The following is a 16,759-nucleotide window of genomic DNA, read 5'->3' as shown; positions in this document are numbered from 1 at the left end:
TCAACATATTTGGTAGATTTTTCATATTTGAGCTTGAATCGGATCGTTTTCAATGACTAAATCAGTTAAAATCTTTCACATAAACTAATTGATTCAATTGAAATAGACACCTAAGTGTTTAAAGAGAGGTCAAATTCATTCGTCAGATGAACTTGAAATTTGAGGCCAAAATTGATCCTTACCGGACCTACTCCTTTGGGAAGCTTTGGTTGAACAGTTTATGCGTAAATGCACAGACGACGACTGGAAATGCCACTTTTCAATCTTTCAAGAACCATAACTCCTGAACGGTAAAAGTCAAAATCGTCATTATTGAACTTGACCTCCATTTTGTCATCAGTAACAACATATTAAAATTTGAAAAGCTTTGGTTGAACAGTTCATGAGTAAATGCACGGACATGACTGGAAAAGCCATTTTTCAATCTTTCAAGAACCATAACTCCTGAATGGTAAAAGTCAAAATCGTCAATATTGAACTTGACCTTCATTTTGTCATCAGTAGCAACATTTTAAAATTTGGGAAGCTTTGGTTGAACAGTTCATGTGTAAATGCACGGACACGACTGGGAATGCCATTTTTCAATCTTTCAAGAACCACAACTCCTGAACGGTAAAAGTCAAAATCGTCATTATTGAACTTGACCTTTATTTTGTTGTCTGTAACAACATATTAAAATTTGAAAAGCTTTGGTTGAACGGTTCATGAGTAAATGCATGCACGGACAACATTTGGCCTTACATCCCCAAATCAATAACCTACATTTTTGTCACAAAAATCCGGTTAATAAAATGATATTTAAATCAAATAAATTCCAGAAAAAAGTAGGGTTAGAAAAAGACAATTAAATCTAAAAAATTTCAGGGTCATTACATCAATATATTCTATAAATACACTTTGAATTAAAATCTATAATTTCCAAATTTAATCCTAGAACTGTGATCCAATGTTCCTTGCAAGTAATCTGATAACTTTTTCATTAATATCCTCTGATTGCTTCAAAATTAATTTTTCCCAGTTGCAAAAATAGTTTTTCATTTTTTATTAAGTAGTAATAATGCCCCTTGGCAATTTGATTATATGCTTCTCAAGCTGACATTTCTAGTAAGATGTTTATTTCCCCCTGAACCTTTGGTGGTAATTGATTATTTCTGAGGGTGGAGGAAAATAATAATAAAGATATAACTTAAAACAATCACTGATGAGGTTTTTTGCTTGGGACAGCATTTTTGGTTGGATGCTAGGATGGGTAGAAACTAAAGTGAACAGGTTTGTACTTACCAAGGCATTATCCTCTGCTTCCTTTAAGACTGATACATCTTTTTCTAGTGCCATGAGCTCCTTCAGCATGTTACCCTGATATTTATTCAAAATGGATGACCTATAAGATAGTTTTTTCAATTGATTTTTTAATGTATTGAAAATTAGATGCATGATTTTTTTTTATAATTTGTTAGTGGCTTTGAACTAGCTTTCAGTAACTGTGAGTACTCTAAGATCAGTACTTAGTGTCTTTATATTGTTGGGATGTACAAGTACCCTGCCAGGTCTACTGTTTTTGTTATAGTATTTTTACTCTGTATCCATCTGATAGGTTAAGCCCTTTTCAACTGATTTTTATTTTATAGTTTGTTCTAATGTTGTACTGTTACACCACTGTCCCAGGATAGGGGGAGGATTGGCACTTTCAAACTAGTTTAACCCCACCACATTCTGAATGTGCCTGTCCCAAGTCAGGAGCCTGTAATTCATTGGTTTTTCATTTGTTGCTGTATATCATAGTATGAAATTCAAAACAGTGTAGCTGTGGCCATTGATTGACCCATCAAAATCATCCATTGACTGGGACAATTTACGTGAACGTTTGTCTGTAACAACCACTGTTCATGACGTACCTACGATAGACATTTAAACTGTGGGGTCAACAAAGGTTTCTTAACGCCTTTAATTATAAAATAATTCGAAAAATTAATCAGGAATAACCTTTGTGTTTTGATTTATATAATCGATATAAATCAAAATATCGTGTTATTTCTGATTAATTTTTCGAATTACTTTATTTAGGTGTTGAGAACCTTTGGTGACCCCATAGTTTAAGTGTATTTAAAAAGTACATAGTGAGCATTGGTCGTTACATACAAAAGAGGGACGAACGTTCACCTAAATTGTCCCAGTCAATGAATGATTTTAATGTGTCAATCAATGGCCACAGCTACACTGTTTTGAATTTCATACTAATTTGTTTTTCGTTCATAATTCATGCAGTTACTTTTCTCATTTGAATTGATTTACATTTGTCATTTTGGGGTCTTTTTATGGCTGACTATACATTATGGGTTTTACTCATTGTTGAAGGCAGCAGGGTGACCAATTGATGTTGATTTCTTCTCATCTTTATATATTTAAGATTTATTCAACGAAAGTTAAATAATTTTCATATCTAAATGAAGTAACTAGTCTTTGGGATAAAACCCAAGAATCAGATTGTTTCGGGAATTTTGAAGCCATGTAATGAGGAAAAAACATGCAATTAGACCTATAGAAAATTAACAAAAACTCAGGTACAGAGAAAATTTATTTTAATTAATATAAAATTTTGTTGTTTAAAAATCCTGTCTAAACAAAAAATTACTATTAGAAGTTCAATAACTTATCTATTGTATACACTAGAACACACCCGTGATATCGCGGGTCCGTGACTGAATTAAAGTATATAACTATGTGCAAGCCTTATCTTAGTATAAGTACTGTCATCTGATAAAGTCATGCCGATTATAAGATACACAATTTTCTCTGCTTTCAAATCTTTCTGTTTGAACCCGTCGAACTGGACCTTATCAATTATTGGTAATATTAATTATTTGGAAAATAAAAGGTCCTGGAATAGAGTATTTTTTAATCAACAGCATTGTCCTATATTAGTTATAAATAAAGTTGAATTCTTTGATTCACTGTTTTACGTCATGCCCGCTAACAAATTGAAACTTATTTTTAGTCAAGATTTTTAGTATTCGTATTGTTATCTTAGAAAGTCTTACGGATTAAAATACTACAATAGTATATAGTACAAATTAGTAGGTAACAATTTGACAATTTAGTAGTGTCAACCCTGTGATTATGACCCGTGTATATAGCATATTAATCCTGACTACACCGTTTGGTGGTGCGCCTGTCAGATGCGGAACGTACATATAAGGTAATAGGTAACAGGTGATTATACTATTGGTATCGGTATCGGAATCGACCCGGAACTTCGTAATTATTGGCAATATTAATTACGTGGAAAACAAAAGGGCCTGGAGTGGTGTAATTTCTAATCTACACCTTTGTACTATATTAGTTGTATATAAAGTTGAATTCTTTGATTCGTCGTTTTTACGTGATGACGGCTGACAAATTGGACCTCTTAATTTTAGTATTATAGATGTATTGCATCATTAGTTCTGTTGTATAACATATGCTTAAATTGATGTATTTATTCTGACCAGTAATATTAGATATATGCACTCCCTATCAAAACCAGTGACAATACCTTTACTTTTGAAATGAAGGTATAATCTAAGCTAATTTTTGTGTGCATCTAGATACTTGTTGACACCCCTTTTTTATATGACTTATTTAAAAAAGAATTCAGGATTAAAACAAATCCAGGCAAGTCAATGGGAGAGGTGGTGCCTTGCCAATAATGGGGGTTAAAATTTAGAAAAGAAGGGTAAGATACAAATATTTTATTAATCAGGAATTTGATTATACCTTTTCCTTTGCTGCATTGTCCAAACTGTATTCATTTGTTTTTGTGTTGACTTCAAAACAGACTTTGTAAGCGAATCCAAATGATGTCTTTTTTCCTGTCAAAGTAACAATACAATTGAATAAAAAACAAATCTTTGATTGAATGAAAAAGAAGAGACGATGAAATAGTAATACTACACAACCAAAAAGACATAAAGAGGTTAAATTACAAAGTCCTGGATTAATGCAAATTTTATAAGCAAAATGAAGCTCATCCTCAATAATATTGAAGAGCATAAGTTAAGGAACAAAATAATATAAATATAGTATTTATTGGTAGGTTATAGAACTTCTTTTTGCAATATGATTTGGACTTTTACCTTATATTTAGCATTGGCATTATTTGGGTCTCAAATCGTAAGAAAAGATATCTAGAATCTGCTTAAATTTTGGTAATGTCCTTTTATGAGCTTTTGAAGTCTTATATGAAAAGAAAAGTGGGCAATATGTGGCAAACTATTTAACCCTGTTTTGAAAGGAAAAACCAAGGAGTCTGAACATCTGACAAAAATTCCTAAAGCTGACTTAAGTTTGATAAGTTATGCCAATTTCTAATTATCACAAGATATGATTGGACCAACAGATAGACAATAGTATACCATGTTACTTCTAGTCTTTAATGAATGTGAAAAAAACCAGTTAAATTCAACTATATAAGAGATGCGTTGCACGATACACATTGAAACAACTAAGCAATTACATGCTATGAAACTGAAGTTCTTACACCTATATGTCTTTGAACATCTATGCCAAAAGCTTTGAGTAAAGTGGAGACCTCTGTTGTAGGATCTACATCTAACAGTATCTCACTACTTCTATCTGATACCATATCACTTGAATACATTTGTTCTTCCACCATATATTTCTGCTCTGGAATAATAGAAAGACCCACATTTATTAAAGCAAGCTTTGATATAACTGTGTTTGAAAAAGTTATCTTAAATCAAGGTAGTCAAAAAGTAATGTTTTTTTCCCAAAAAAAAATCCAATAAGACACAAAAAAGTTTAAAAAATGAAATAAAATTATTTGTCTGAAGATAATGAATAGTAGTAGGCTATATTTAAGGAATGTGCCTGTATATTGCATGAAATGTAAAATGACAGTAACAGGTCATAAACCAATTTATTTAAACTCATACATATTATGCAATGTACTTGTCTGACATATTTTGGTTTTGTGTTACCTGACAAACTATTTTTATTTTTCTAAAGAAGTTAAGACAATATTTGCCTCTCCAAAATGAAGTATTTGTTGTGTCTTCAAGTTTCTATGTTTTACTCTTTAGTTCACTAACCATTTGGAACCTCAATTTTCATAATCTTAACTTCATTACTAATATAATGAACAAACCTCTGAATAACTTTCTTGGAATGTAGGCTTTATCTAGATCATCATCATCCTGAGAACTTTCTAGATCTGAGGTCATAATAGCCTGTTACTAGTTAAGGAAATAATTCATAAAGCTCTTAAAATAAGATTACAGACCCTCATATGAGAGCATTCTTCATAAACACAACAGTCAAACCTATTTTTTCTTTAAATTTGGATAGTCAAATTACTATTTGTTCAATGCCTTCTTTTTAACCCTGATGAGTCAAACTCAGTTGATTTGAAATCTGTTATCTTAACAAACTCCGACACATTGCAATAGTAAAGATGCCATGTTGACATTATAATTGCAAATCATCATGATGAAAATCACAACTTTGCCTTATTTTTTGGCTAAGTTTTTTTAGTTCTTGCTTCAAATGACATTAGCATCATTGGCATGAGTCATCATATTTTTTCTCTAAGGATGCATATTCAACCTATATACATCTTAGTAACAAAGTGTGGCCAATTTTTTTTTCAGATCGACAGATCTTAAAATTGAATTTAAATATGAAATAGGAATACAGCACTTTTAATTTGATACTTTATAAGTTCTCAACCATGAATAAAACAAGCAACAGACAGACAAGATGTTTCTAAATTTGAATATTTTAGATTGTCAATCATGGTTATCAGGTATAGTACAATCTCCATTTTAGGAGAAATTTCAGCCTTACTCATTTATTGATTTGTTCTGCATAGTGAGAACACAAAATTAAGGACTGAAAATTGGACTGCCACTTGGGAACCAGGGTTCGAAGGATGGAGGCAGGCATTAAACCTTGCAACAGGCCATCTTAAAAATAGCAGTCCAAAAGAAGATTTTTTTCATACTTCAAGCAAACCAGAACTCTTAATTCTAAATTCAAGATGTTTAGTACAGATTTAGCTAATACCAATGTTTGATACACTAGGCTAAAGATTAAGTCAATCCTGCACACACATTTGTAGAAATTAAATTTATAAATAATATGAAAACACAAGGGCGTTTACAATGAGTCAGAAAGCATTTTCTCATGTTGTTACAATGATCTACAAAATCAAATCAATAGGATGTCCCTACACAATAAAAAGTATAGAAAAGAAACAAAATTCAGAGATAAGGGACCTTCAATGTTTTTTTTCTTTTTCCTTTTTACATAAAAGGATACACTATATTTTCTTTTCAATGATGATTTTGACGGCCTGATAGTAGTGGATGGACCTGCAAACATAATATTAAAACATATCTAATCTAACTATCATATCAGCTTTCCTGATAATTGGCTGTGATGCATTTAATATTTTTTGGTCAAGTGTTGTCATCTATTATAAATCAAAAATAGGTAAATATATAAATAGAAACAATTAGTTAAAAGCAGCCTTTTGTTATAACTATTACTGTTTTTCTCTTGTAATTAAGGTGAATTGTACATTAAGAATAGTCTCCAGATAATTATTCTAAATTTGTTTTTTTATTAAATATCAGACAACAGCCAGTCAGTCACATAAATATTTGCTTAAACCATGCTTACAAACAATACTAACCTGAAATTAATCCACCTGATTTTAGTATTTTCTTTTTGTTCCTGTTTATCTCCTCTATCTGGAATTCCTGAGAATCCTGTAATACATGGAATTACAAAAATACTGCATCATTGTAAATTAATTCATTGTGTACTTTACATCTTATATTGATGTGCAACATTTTCTACTAATCAATATATACATGTACAAACTGAAATGAACAACATAGATATAGGGTCACACTTACTCAATAAAATTATTACCAGTCATGCCTAGCTGATTTTTTTGCCCAGAATGAAAAATATTTATATATACATTTATACACGATATATCTTAAAAAAAAAGAATTCTGAATAAATCAATCTTATACCTTTAAACTTGTTTTTTTTTTATTCATCAGACAAGGATTTCATTTAAGCCTTTGAAAAAATTCCAATTATATATCACAATTGAGCTAAATCTTCAGAAGTATCAATTAAAACTAATATGGTTACTGTATACATGTTCCTGTTTCACAATTACATCAGTAAAGATGATAAAATTGAGGCCAAAGAACTGATAGCAATAAGTTAGTTCTCATTTTTAAGTTTAAAGATCACTTAAAATACAATAACTGTACCTCTAGAGACAATGTTGGATTCTCATCTGCTGTGTCTAATGCTGAAAAATTTATAACACAATTAGTTTCCTGTTATTGGATATTTTAAAAAGCCTTAAAGCAAAAGAAAATAGCTATTCATTCATAAAAAAAAATTTCACCCTTTTCTCAAACAAAAATACACCACATTCAAGTTAAAAAAAACCAAAACCTGTCAACAACAGAAAATACATAAACATAAACAATACTACCCCCACTTACAGAACAAGATGGTACCTTTATGTAAACATAGGAAAACAGGGAGTCAATGAAGGACGGATTTGACAACCCATCCCAAAGTATAACATGCTAACATGAAGCTTAAGACCAAATTTCCTGTCCACTGATCCATAGGCAACCAGCTTGTTAAATTGCTTTCAGGCTTATAAACAATTTAAAATCCATTAATTATCATCCTCAATCTAATTTTATTGTTTTACAATATTTATGTTTTTTTTGTTGTCTCAAATTGTATTGATCACTATAAGGTTCAAATAAATTATTTAAACGCTTGAAAAGGCAAATATGTCATTAAACACCCCCTAGTAGTATGGGCTATGTATTCAAAAATTATTGTGGAGACAAAACTTCAGAAAGCTGAAATGGGCAGTTCCTGAGGAAAATGTAACAACAAATTAATGCATGACCATGATATGTTTAAATATACAAGTATTTGGTAAACAGGATGTTTAGGAACAATGAATGTGAATGTATAGTATGGTATCATATTCTCACAAGAAGCTTAATGTCGTATTTCAGAAAGCTGAGAACAGCTCCTAATAAAAAAGATTAAAATTTTCAAATGTAAAATTAAGCATGCAAATATTGCTTACAAAAAAAAACATCATAACAAATTTAAGAAAGCTCTGATTTTGAAGTTACTGAAAAAATGCAACAGAAAATGTGCAGAACATAACAGGAATCACCTTACATGGGATTTTTTTTGGTTTTAATTGGAGTTGTAAAAGCTATTCAACAGTAACAAATTCATTATAAAAACTCACCTTCCTTTTCATTCAAGTCAAAGGATGCCAGACTTCTTGATAGTATTTTACTTATAGCTGAAGAAGGGCTATATGTTACCTAAAAAGAAGAAGTGAGTGTCAAAATCTTTTACTTTTTATCCTAACATAAATGTTAACCATTTTCTCCCATTAGGTCAATTTATTTGAATTTTGTTTGGAGTTCCACAGCTCTGTTATTGTTTGCAAGAATGTAGGCTTGTTTTGGCACAGCTTCAATGACTTGATATACTACTCCAAATTAGTGATGCTACAAATTTTGATAATGTAAAATGCAACAGTAGTAAATTCACCAACTGGATATCTCCAATTAATCTGAGAATTTATTATGTTTCTTGATTCTTACAAAGGCTAGCCTTTATTATACCTCATGCTTCTCATTTTCATTCTTCTTATCCTTTTTCTTTGTACGACCCTTTTTGTTGACTTCCTTGTTTCTAAAAGACAAATGATAGTACAAAATGTATGTTGATGTTTCAGATGTGTGAAAATTCTATCATAGAAAGAACAAATGGGGAATGTGTTCATGGGACACAGATGATGCCCCCGCTTGCATATTATATGAATCTATACTGGGACATAACTGAAGAATGGTAAATATGACGATACCCAAATGTGTACTTGATCAGAATGTTGTTGTAATAATTATTGTGTATATGTTTTATAATATTTGGTTGAGGCAAACTAAAGTTAGAGAACAGAAACAAAAATATTCATCAATTTTCCATTTGTAAAGGGGCATTACTCTAGAATAGTTGAAGTGGTGCAACCAAAATTCAAACTTGATCTGTATTTTGTGTACTCGAGTATCCCATACCAAAATGATACTTAACTAGTTGGTTTTCTGTTAGAATCTTGCTGCCTTCTTAAAGAAATAACACTTGATTAAAAGTGCCTCATGGGAAATTAAATATTAATCAAAATATGTTTCTAAACTTACATTTTCAATTCTTCTTCCTTTTCATCGCCAGAATCCTAAAAAAAAAAGCAAATTTCTCATGTATAAATAGCTGATTTGATAATATCTTATGTAGCTGTTTTTCCAATACATATCAAGAAAAAGTTACCTTAATCAATGTCAAATGGTATCTTTCAGAAATGGCATTAATCTCTTGACACATATGTGCTAAATTTAAATGGTAAACTTGTACAGTAAGAATGCATTTACTCCTGCAAAAATCTGCAAATTAAAGATACATAATAACATGGAACTTAACAAGATGGTCAAATGCCCATTAAAATGTGAGTTGCCTGACAAATGAAATTGTAAGGGGAGTTCTCAAGGTATCAAACTCTGTAGCAAGCACATGAAGAGTTTTAGGACCATAATTGTTGTGCTAAAAGGTCTTTAAAGTCTTAATAATTTTCATAGTATCAAAAGACATTACTCAGTAAATTTGTGTTAAGAATAATTTCTCTTAGCTAGATTTATTACTTTTCTACTTACCATCAAAAACGACTTCTGAGAAGAAAATATTCCTGATAAATCTAGAGGGATTTGATCTGAAAAGTCAATAACTTCTTATCAATAGTAATGACATTTTTAACAACTTAAAACAAGAGGCTCTCAAGAGCCTGAATCGCTCACCTTAATTCTTTTGGTTAAATCTCTCATCAATGATTATTTTGGCTTTTCAATTTATTTAAATGTTTTTTGGATCGTCCTATTTTCTTCAAAAGTCAAAAAAAATAATCATTTTCTCCTATGTTCTATTTTAGCCATAGGAGCTATGTTTCTTGACATACAAGGAAATAAAATATAAAATTTATACTAGATACTCTGAAACTCATTTAGCCTAAGTTTGGCTGAAATTGATACAGCAGTTTCAAAGGAGATTTTTTTAAAGTAAGTCAACATGATGAACAAATTGTGAAAAAAGTCTTTAAAGGGCAATAACTCCTTAAGGGGTCAATTGACAATTATGGTCAAATTGACTTAATTGAAGATCTTACTTTGCTGAACATTATTGCTGTTTACAGTTTATTTCTATCTATAATTATATTCAAGATAATAAACAAAAACAGCAAAATTTCCTTAAAATTATCAATTCAGGGGCAGCAACCCAACAACAGGTTGTCTGATTCATCTGAAAATTTCAGGGCAGATAGATCTTGACCTGATAAACAATATTACCCAACGTCAGATTTGCTCTAGATGCTTTGGTTTTTGAGTTATAAGCCAAAAACTGCATTTGACCCCTATGTTCTATTTTTAGCAATGGCGACCATGTTTGTTGATAGATCATAACTTCGGATACAATTTACAAACTAGATACCCTAAGGAACATTCAATTAAAGTTTGGAAGTATTTGGCCCAGTAGTTTCAGAGGAGAAGATTTTTGCAAAAGATTACTAAGATTTACGAAAAATGGTTAAAAATTGACTATAAAGGGCAATAACTCCTAAAGGGGTCAACTGACCATTTCCGTCATGTTGACTTATTTGTAAATCTTACTTTGCTGAGCATTATTCCTGTTTACAGTTTATCTCTATCTATAATAATATTCAAGATAATAACCAAAAACAGCAAAATTTCCTTAAAATTACCAATTCAGGGGCAGCAACCCAACAACAGGTTGTCTGATTCATCTGTAAATTTCAGGGCAGATAGATCTTGACCTGATAAACAATATTACCCCATGTCAGATTTGCTCTAAATGCTTTGGTTTTTGAGTTATAAGCCAAAAACTGCATTTGACCCCTATGTTCTATTTTTAGCAATGGCGACCATGTTTGTTGATAGATCAAAATTTCGGATACAATTTATAAATTAGATACCCTAAGGAACATTCAGTTAAAGTTTGAAAGTATTTGGCCCAGTAGTTTCAGAGGAGAAGATTCTTGAAATAGTTTACGACGACAGACGACGGACGACAGACGACGGACTTCAAGTGATGGCATAAGCTCACTTGTCCCTTCGGGACAGGTGAGCTAACAAATCTGTTAACATTAACAAATACAACTATTATCAGTATCAACCACTTACTGTAAAAAATGCATCTAAAAGAAGAATGTACTGCAATGAGAAAGAAAACAGCAGTTCAATGTGCAGAATACAACCATGAGAAGCAATTATAAGTGTAAAAAAGACTAATGTAAAATTGACTAAACATGAGACAAGTAGATGCCATCAAGAAAATATCAGCATTCAGATATAGGTTAAATTAATACCCATGTCACTGTAGACAGAAGCAGGAGTCTTTGGAGTTTGTATAACTGAGATATCCAAAGATCTGTACAACTTTCTAATATTTCCAGGAGTGGTTGGTGTTTTCTGAGATTTTCTTGTCAAAACATATGGAGTTTCCTTCCCAATCTAAAAAATAGTTATAGCAGATAGTATTACAATTCATTAAATTCAACAACAACAAAAAAGAAAAAAGATTGAATATATTAATTTTCAATGGAAGGACCCCTCTCCCTTTTCCCACTAAAATTACAACAACAATTACAGCCAGTTTTTCAATATGAATACACATATAGCTATAGATGACTTTTTTTTAAACAGAATACAATGTTTGAAAGGCATTAGATAAAAGACAAGGTGCTTCAAAGCTTACTATATTAAAATCAAAAGCCTTAACAAAGTTTAATTTGATTATAAGATAAACTCTTCTCTACTACAAATAAATCACATAAGAATGAAATTGGATGATTGTATACTCTCTAATTGACTTCACAAGTCTACATTCTCAGTCTTAACAGGCTTCATAAAATGGAAAATAAAAAGCTAGCATCTGACATTGTAAAAGATACCTTAGTAGCAAGATTACTCTTCTTTAGCACTTCAGCTTCTTTACTGTAATATCAAAAAGGATTTTAATCAATAAGCTATGTAAATGATTGTCAGTACAAAGAAACTACATTGAAAGTTATTGAAAATTAATATCCTTTAATTGTCATCATTTGTTCATATTCATAGAATGCTCTTTTGTTCAAGATATATCAGGATCCCTAGGTTTTGACATGATATTACACACCTTAAGAAATTTATAGGCAGTATTTTAATCGGCTGATGTGATGTTTCAGAACAGAAACTAGAACCAGATCCTTGTAAGCATAGCATGGAATTTAGATCCGTGTTTCCATTAGATTGTGTCATTATCATCATCATAAGCAGTACAATTACACACATGAAATATTGTATTTATCACAGGACAAAACAAGAATGTGTCTATAGAACACTGATGCCCCACTCACACTACAGTTTTCTATGTTCAGTGGACCATGAAATGGGGTAAAAAATCTAATAAGGCATTGACATTAGAAAGATCATATAATAGGGAACATGTGTACTAAGTTTCAAGTTGATTGGACTTCAACTTCATCAATATCTTTAACCTGAAGTGGGACAGATTGATGGACGAATGGACAGACGGACCAGAAAAAATATTGCCCATTAATGGGACATAAAATTTTGATTATAGTAACAAACAGAAACAAACCAGCTGATTGAGGACAGAGGAAGATTCAAAGCTGTTAAAAAATTTATAGACATCTTTCTATTGTTTATTTTTTCTTATATACCTCCCACTTCCTTTCTTTAATAGATTTTATTAATTCCCAATACCTATAATACAATTATGTTACTTGACAATTCTATATTTCTTGCATAGAGTATAACCCCTTTTAAAAAAAAGTAAAAGAAAGTGTTTATACAATAAAGGAAAACAAATTAACTTATTTCAGAAGCAGCAATAATCATGATTTCAGATATGACAAAATATTTTCCTAATTTAGGAATAACAAGTGAAACTGCGAGCTACTGCTCACTGATGATACCCCCGCCGCAAGTGGATAATATTAATAGTGTAAAAATATGCAAGTATTCGGTAAACAGGAAGTTGTTGAGTGATGAATCTGAAAACGCATCACAGGGTATAGCTGACTTATATTGACCCTTAAACCAAATTTCAGAAATCCTTGTATTGTAGTTCCTGAGAAAAATGTGACGAAAATTTTCAACTTGGCTATCATGTGTAAAATCATACAAGTGTTTGGTAAACAGGAAGTTGTTGAGTGATGAATCTGAAAACGCATCACACGGTATAGCTGACTTATATCAAGCCTGAAATCAAATTTCAGAAATCCTGGTAGTGTAGTTCCTGAGAAAAATGTGACGAAAAATTTTCAACTTGGCTATCAGGTGTAAAAATGATACAAGTGTTCGGTAAACAGGAAGTTGTCGAGTGATGAATCTGAAAATGCATCACACGGTATAGCTGACTTATATCAAGCCTGAAACCAAATATCAGAAATCCTGGTAGTGCAGTTCCTGAGAAAAATGTGACGAAAATTTTTCAACTTGGCTATCAGGTGTAAAAATGATACAAGTGTTCGGTAAACAGGAAGTTGTCGAGTGATGAATCTGAAAATGCATCACACAGTATAGCTGACTTATATCAAGCCTGAAACCAAATTTCAGAAATCCTGGTAATGCAGTTCCTGAGAAAAATGTGACGAAAAATATTCATGGGACGGACGACCGACGGAAGGACAGACAGAGGTAAAACAGTATACCCCCCTTTTTTTCAAAGCGGGGGTATAATTATATTTCATCAACACTAAGAGGAACCTAAGACTATATTAATTGCATAAAAAGACACATGCCTATTGTAACAGTTGTCTTCTTCTTCTTCCTCTTGATCTTTGTTGCTCTCAACTATTTTCTGGAAAGATAAAGTTAGTCATTATCTAAATAGCAAGAAACTACATTTGTGAAGGTTTTTTTTGCTCAAGGAAAAATCAAGTAGCCATATCATCATAATTTATAATGTGATGTGCCAAAATGAAGTTATTTTGTATTAATATTTTCCCTACAACTGCTGTGGATTAATAATTATTCCTTGGATACCAATTTTTATGGTTTTCGTGGATACAGGTGAACAACAAAATTAAATATTCAACAAATTATAAATTTACTATCACTTTGTATGCAGAATATGGCAAAACAAAGAAATCACGTATCCACAAAAAGACAAGTTTTCGGCAATCCACAAAAATTGGAACCCACAAAAATAAATGAATCCACAGTATTTTGTTTTAAAATATATAGTTGGCCAGATTGAGAAAAAAAAAAATCTTTGGCCAATTTGACCCATCATGAACATATACTTTATCAGCAATTATTAACAAATAATAATAACAGAATAATTACCTTACAAATACTGCTAAAATTCTCAAGAATAGAATTTGTTTCCTTTGTTGGTCCACTTGTCAAAACCGCACTGAAAAAAAAAAACGCAATATAATTCACACATAAAAAATGTAATGGAAAAAAAACCCGATAGTTGTGTTGTTAATTTTAGGTATTCACAAATTTGTTCATGAATATTCTGAGCAAGGTCAAGGAGCATTGTTCACCTTATAATCTTTAGTTCATAGTTTTCTGAGACTTTGATGGTCATCACTGACATCAGATAACATTTTTTATCATTAAATCTAATATCCCATTTTGCTAATGATTCAAGGTCCCTTTGTAATAGATTGTGGTTCTGGTGTGTTTGAATTTTCCTATGGAAAAGAGTTTTCACTTGTCAAGACTTAAAAATGGATATCACAAATAAATTAGAATTCTATTTATACAAATAAACTTGCCTGTTTTTCCCATGTACTGGTAGAATTGATATGAAATCAATGCACTGAACTCTCAATTCTATGAACAATGCTTTGTTGCATACAATTGATTGATGTTAACATTTGTACTGAAGCATAACAGATAAAAACAAGAATGTGTCCACAGTACACGGATGCCCCACTCGCACTATCATTTTCTATGTTTAGTGGACCGTGAAATTGGAATAAATTCTCTAATTTGGCATTAAAATTAGAATGATCTTATCAAAGGGAACATGTATACTAAGTTTCAAGTTGATTGGACTTCTACTTTATCAAAAACTACCTTGACCAAAAACTTTAACCTGAAATTTGCACTATCATTTTCTATGTTCAGTGAACCGTAAAATTGGGGTCAAAACTATAATTTGGCATTTAAATTAGAAAGATCATATCATAGGGCACATGTATACTAAGTTTCAAGTTGATTGGACTTCAACTTCATCAAAAACTACCTTGACCAAAAACTTTAACCTGAAATTTGCACTATCATTTTCTATGTTCAGTGAACCGTAAAATTGGGGTCAAAACTATAATTTGGCATTTAAATTAGAAAGATCATATCATAAGGCACATGTATACTAAGTTTCAAGTTGATTGGACTTCAACTTCATCAAAAACTACCTTGACCAAAAACTTTAACCTGAAGCGGGACAGACGGACGAACGAACGAACAGACGGACGGACGAACGGACCAGAAAACATAATGCCCCTCTACTGTCGTAGGTGGGGCATAAAAATCTTCCAATTGGATATAAAAACAAGAATGTGTCCATAGTACACGCATGCCCCATCTGCACTATCATTTTCTATGTTCAATGGGCCATGAAAATGGAGGAAAATCTCTAATTTGGCATTAAAATTAGAAAGATCACATCATAAGGAACATGTATACTAAGTTTCAAGTTGATTGGACTTCAACTTCATCAAAAACTACCTCGACCAAAAACTTTAACCTGAAGCGGGACGAACGAACAAACAAAGAAACAGACGGACACACAGACCAGAAAACATAAAACCCATAAATGGGGCACAAAAACAGGAAATGCATGACAACTGAAGAACCTGATATCCTTGTTTTTCCAGTGGACGAGTCTATTACGTTTTTGACAAAAATGTTGAAACTTATTTTCGTATGACATTTCTTTATTAGTATTCGTGCTTGAAGACCATTATTCACCAAGTTTACTGAAATTGAGAAAGAGCTACGCAGATCTTGATTTTTTTTTCTTGTTTCTGAAATGACGATCTTATTTGGTCTTTGTCTGAGGACACAACCCCCCTTTTTGGAAATTATAAGACGATGTCATGCGATGTTTTAAATGACAGCTGAGCAATGATATTTCATCGAACTAAATTTTAAGAAATGATACCAAAATAGCATACCAAACATATTGTTTATAGAAAGGTTAAATATATTTTTTAAGGATATTTTCTGTCTTGAAAGATTTTCTTTTCTTTTCTTTTTTTCCCCGACCAACCTGACTTTTTCATGGTGAAAATCTGTAAACCAACAAATTAAAAAACCCTGGCCTAAACTGTTGGGACCATAACCCCCAAAATCAATCCAAACCTTCCTTTATAGTTTGAAACCGCATGTTTAAATTTGAAAGATTTCTATTAACTTAAATATTAAAGTTATTGTCAGGAAACCAAATGTCTTCAGATGATGCTAACATGATACCAATATACAACTGCAAATTGTTTTTGCGGTCATATAAAAACACTAACTTGTCAATTTCTTCATCAGAACAAACTTCTACTTTCTTTTTTCTACTCTGAAATAGAAAAAAACAAATGGAAATGTGTCAATGG

The 16,759-nt window shown here is 31.5% G+C and overlaps 1 protein-coding gene across 1 annotated transcript in view; it reads right to left on the bottom strand.

The window, feature by feature from the left end:
* The window catches only part of LOC139501968 (repetitive organellar protein-like), a 103,487-nt gene that overhangs the window by 9,213 nt on the left and 77,515 nt on the right, over positions 1–16,759 (bottom strand). Inside the window, exons 21-36 of the mRNA XM_071291281.1 lie at positions 16,676–16,722; positions 14,487–14,556; positions 13,940–13,998; positions 12,086–12,128; positions 11,501–11,645; positions 9,777–9,832; positions 9,270–9,304; positions 8,697–8,766; positions 8,312–8,390; positions 7,290–7,330; positions 6,692–6,767; positions 6,316–6,368; positions 5,144–5,225; positions 4,517–4,662; positions 3,754–3,848; positions 1,282–1,381 (exon numbers count right to left, since the gene is read on the bottom strand). Of these exons, the coding sequence (XP_071147382.1) occupies positions 1,282–1,381; positions 3,754–3,848; positions 4,517–4,662; positions 5,144–5,225; positions 6,316–6,368; positions 6,692–6,767; positions 7,290–7,330; positions 8,312–8,390; positions 8,697–8,766; positions 9,270–9,304; positions 9,777–9,832; positions 11,501–11,645; positions 12,086–12,128; positions 13,940–13,998; positions 14,487–14,556; positions 16,676–16,722 (1,197 nt within the window). The remainder of the gene's footprint in view (positions 1–1,281; positions 1,382–3,753; positions 3,849–4,516; positions 4,663–5,143; positions 5,226–6,315; positions 6,369–6,691; positions 6,768–7,289; positions 7,331–8,311; positions 8,391–8,696; positions 8,767–9,269; positions 9,305–9,776; positions 9,833–11,500; positions 11,646–12,085; positions 12,129–13,939; positions 13,999–14,486; positions 14,557–16,675; positions 16,723–16,759) is intronic.

This window comes from Mytilus edulis, chromosome 1, assembly GCF_963676685.1.
Source record: "Mytilus edulis chromosome 1, xbMytEdul2.2, whole genome shotgun sequence".
Lineage (NCBI taxonomy): Eukaryota > Metazoa > Mollusca > Bivalvia > Mytilida > Mytilidae > Mytilus > Mytilus edulis.
This window is presented reverse-complemented; position numbering and strand designations above follow the sequence as displayed.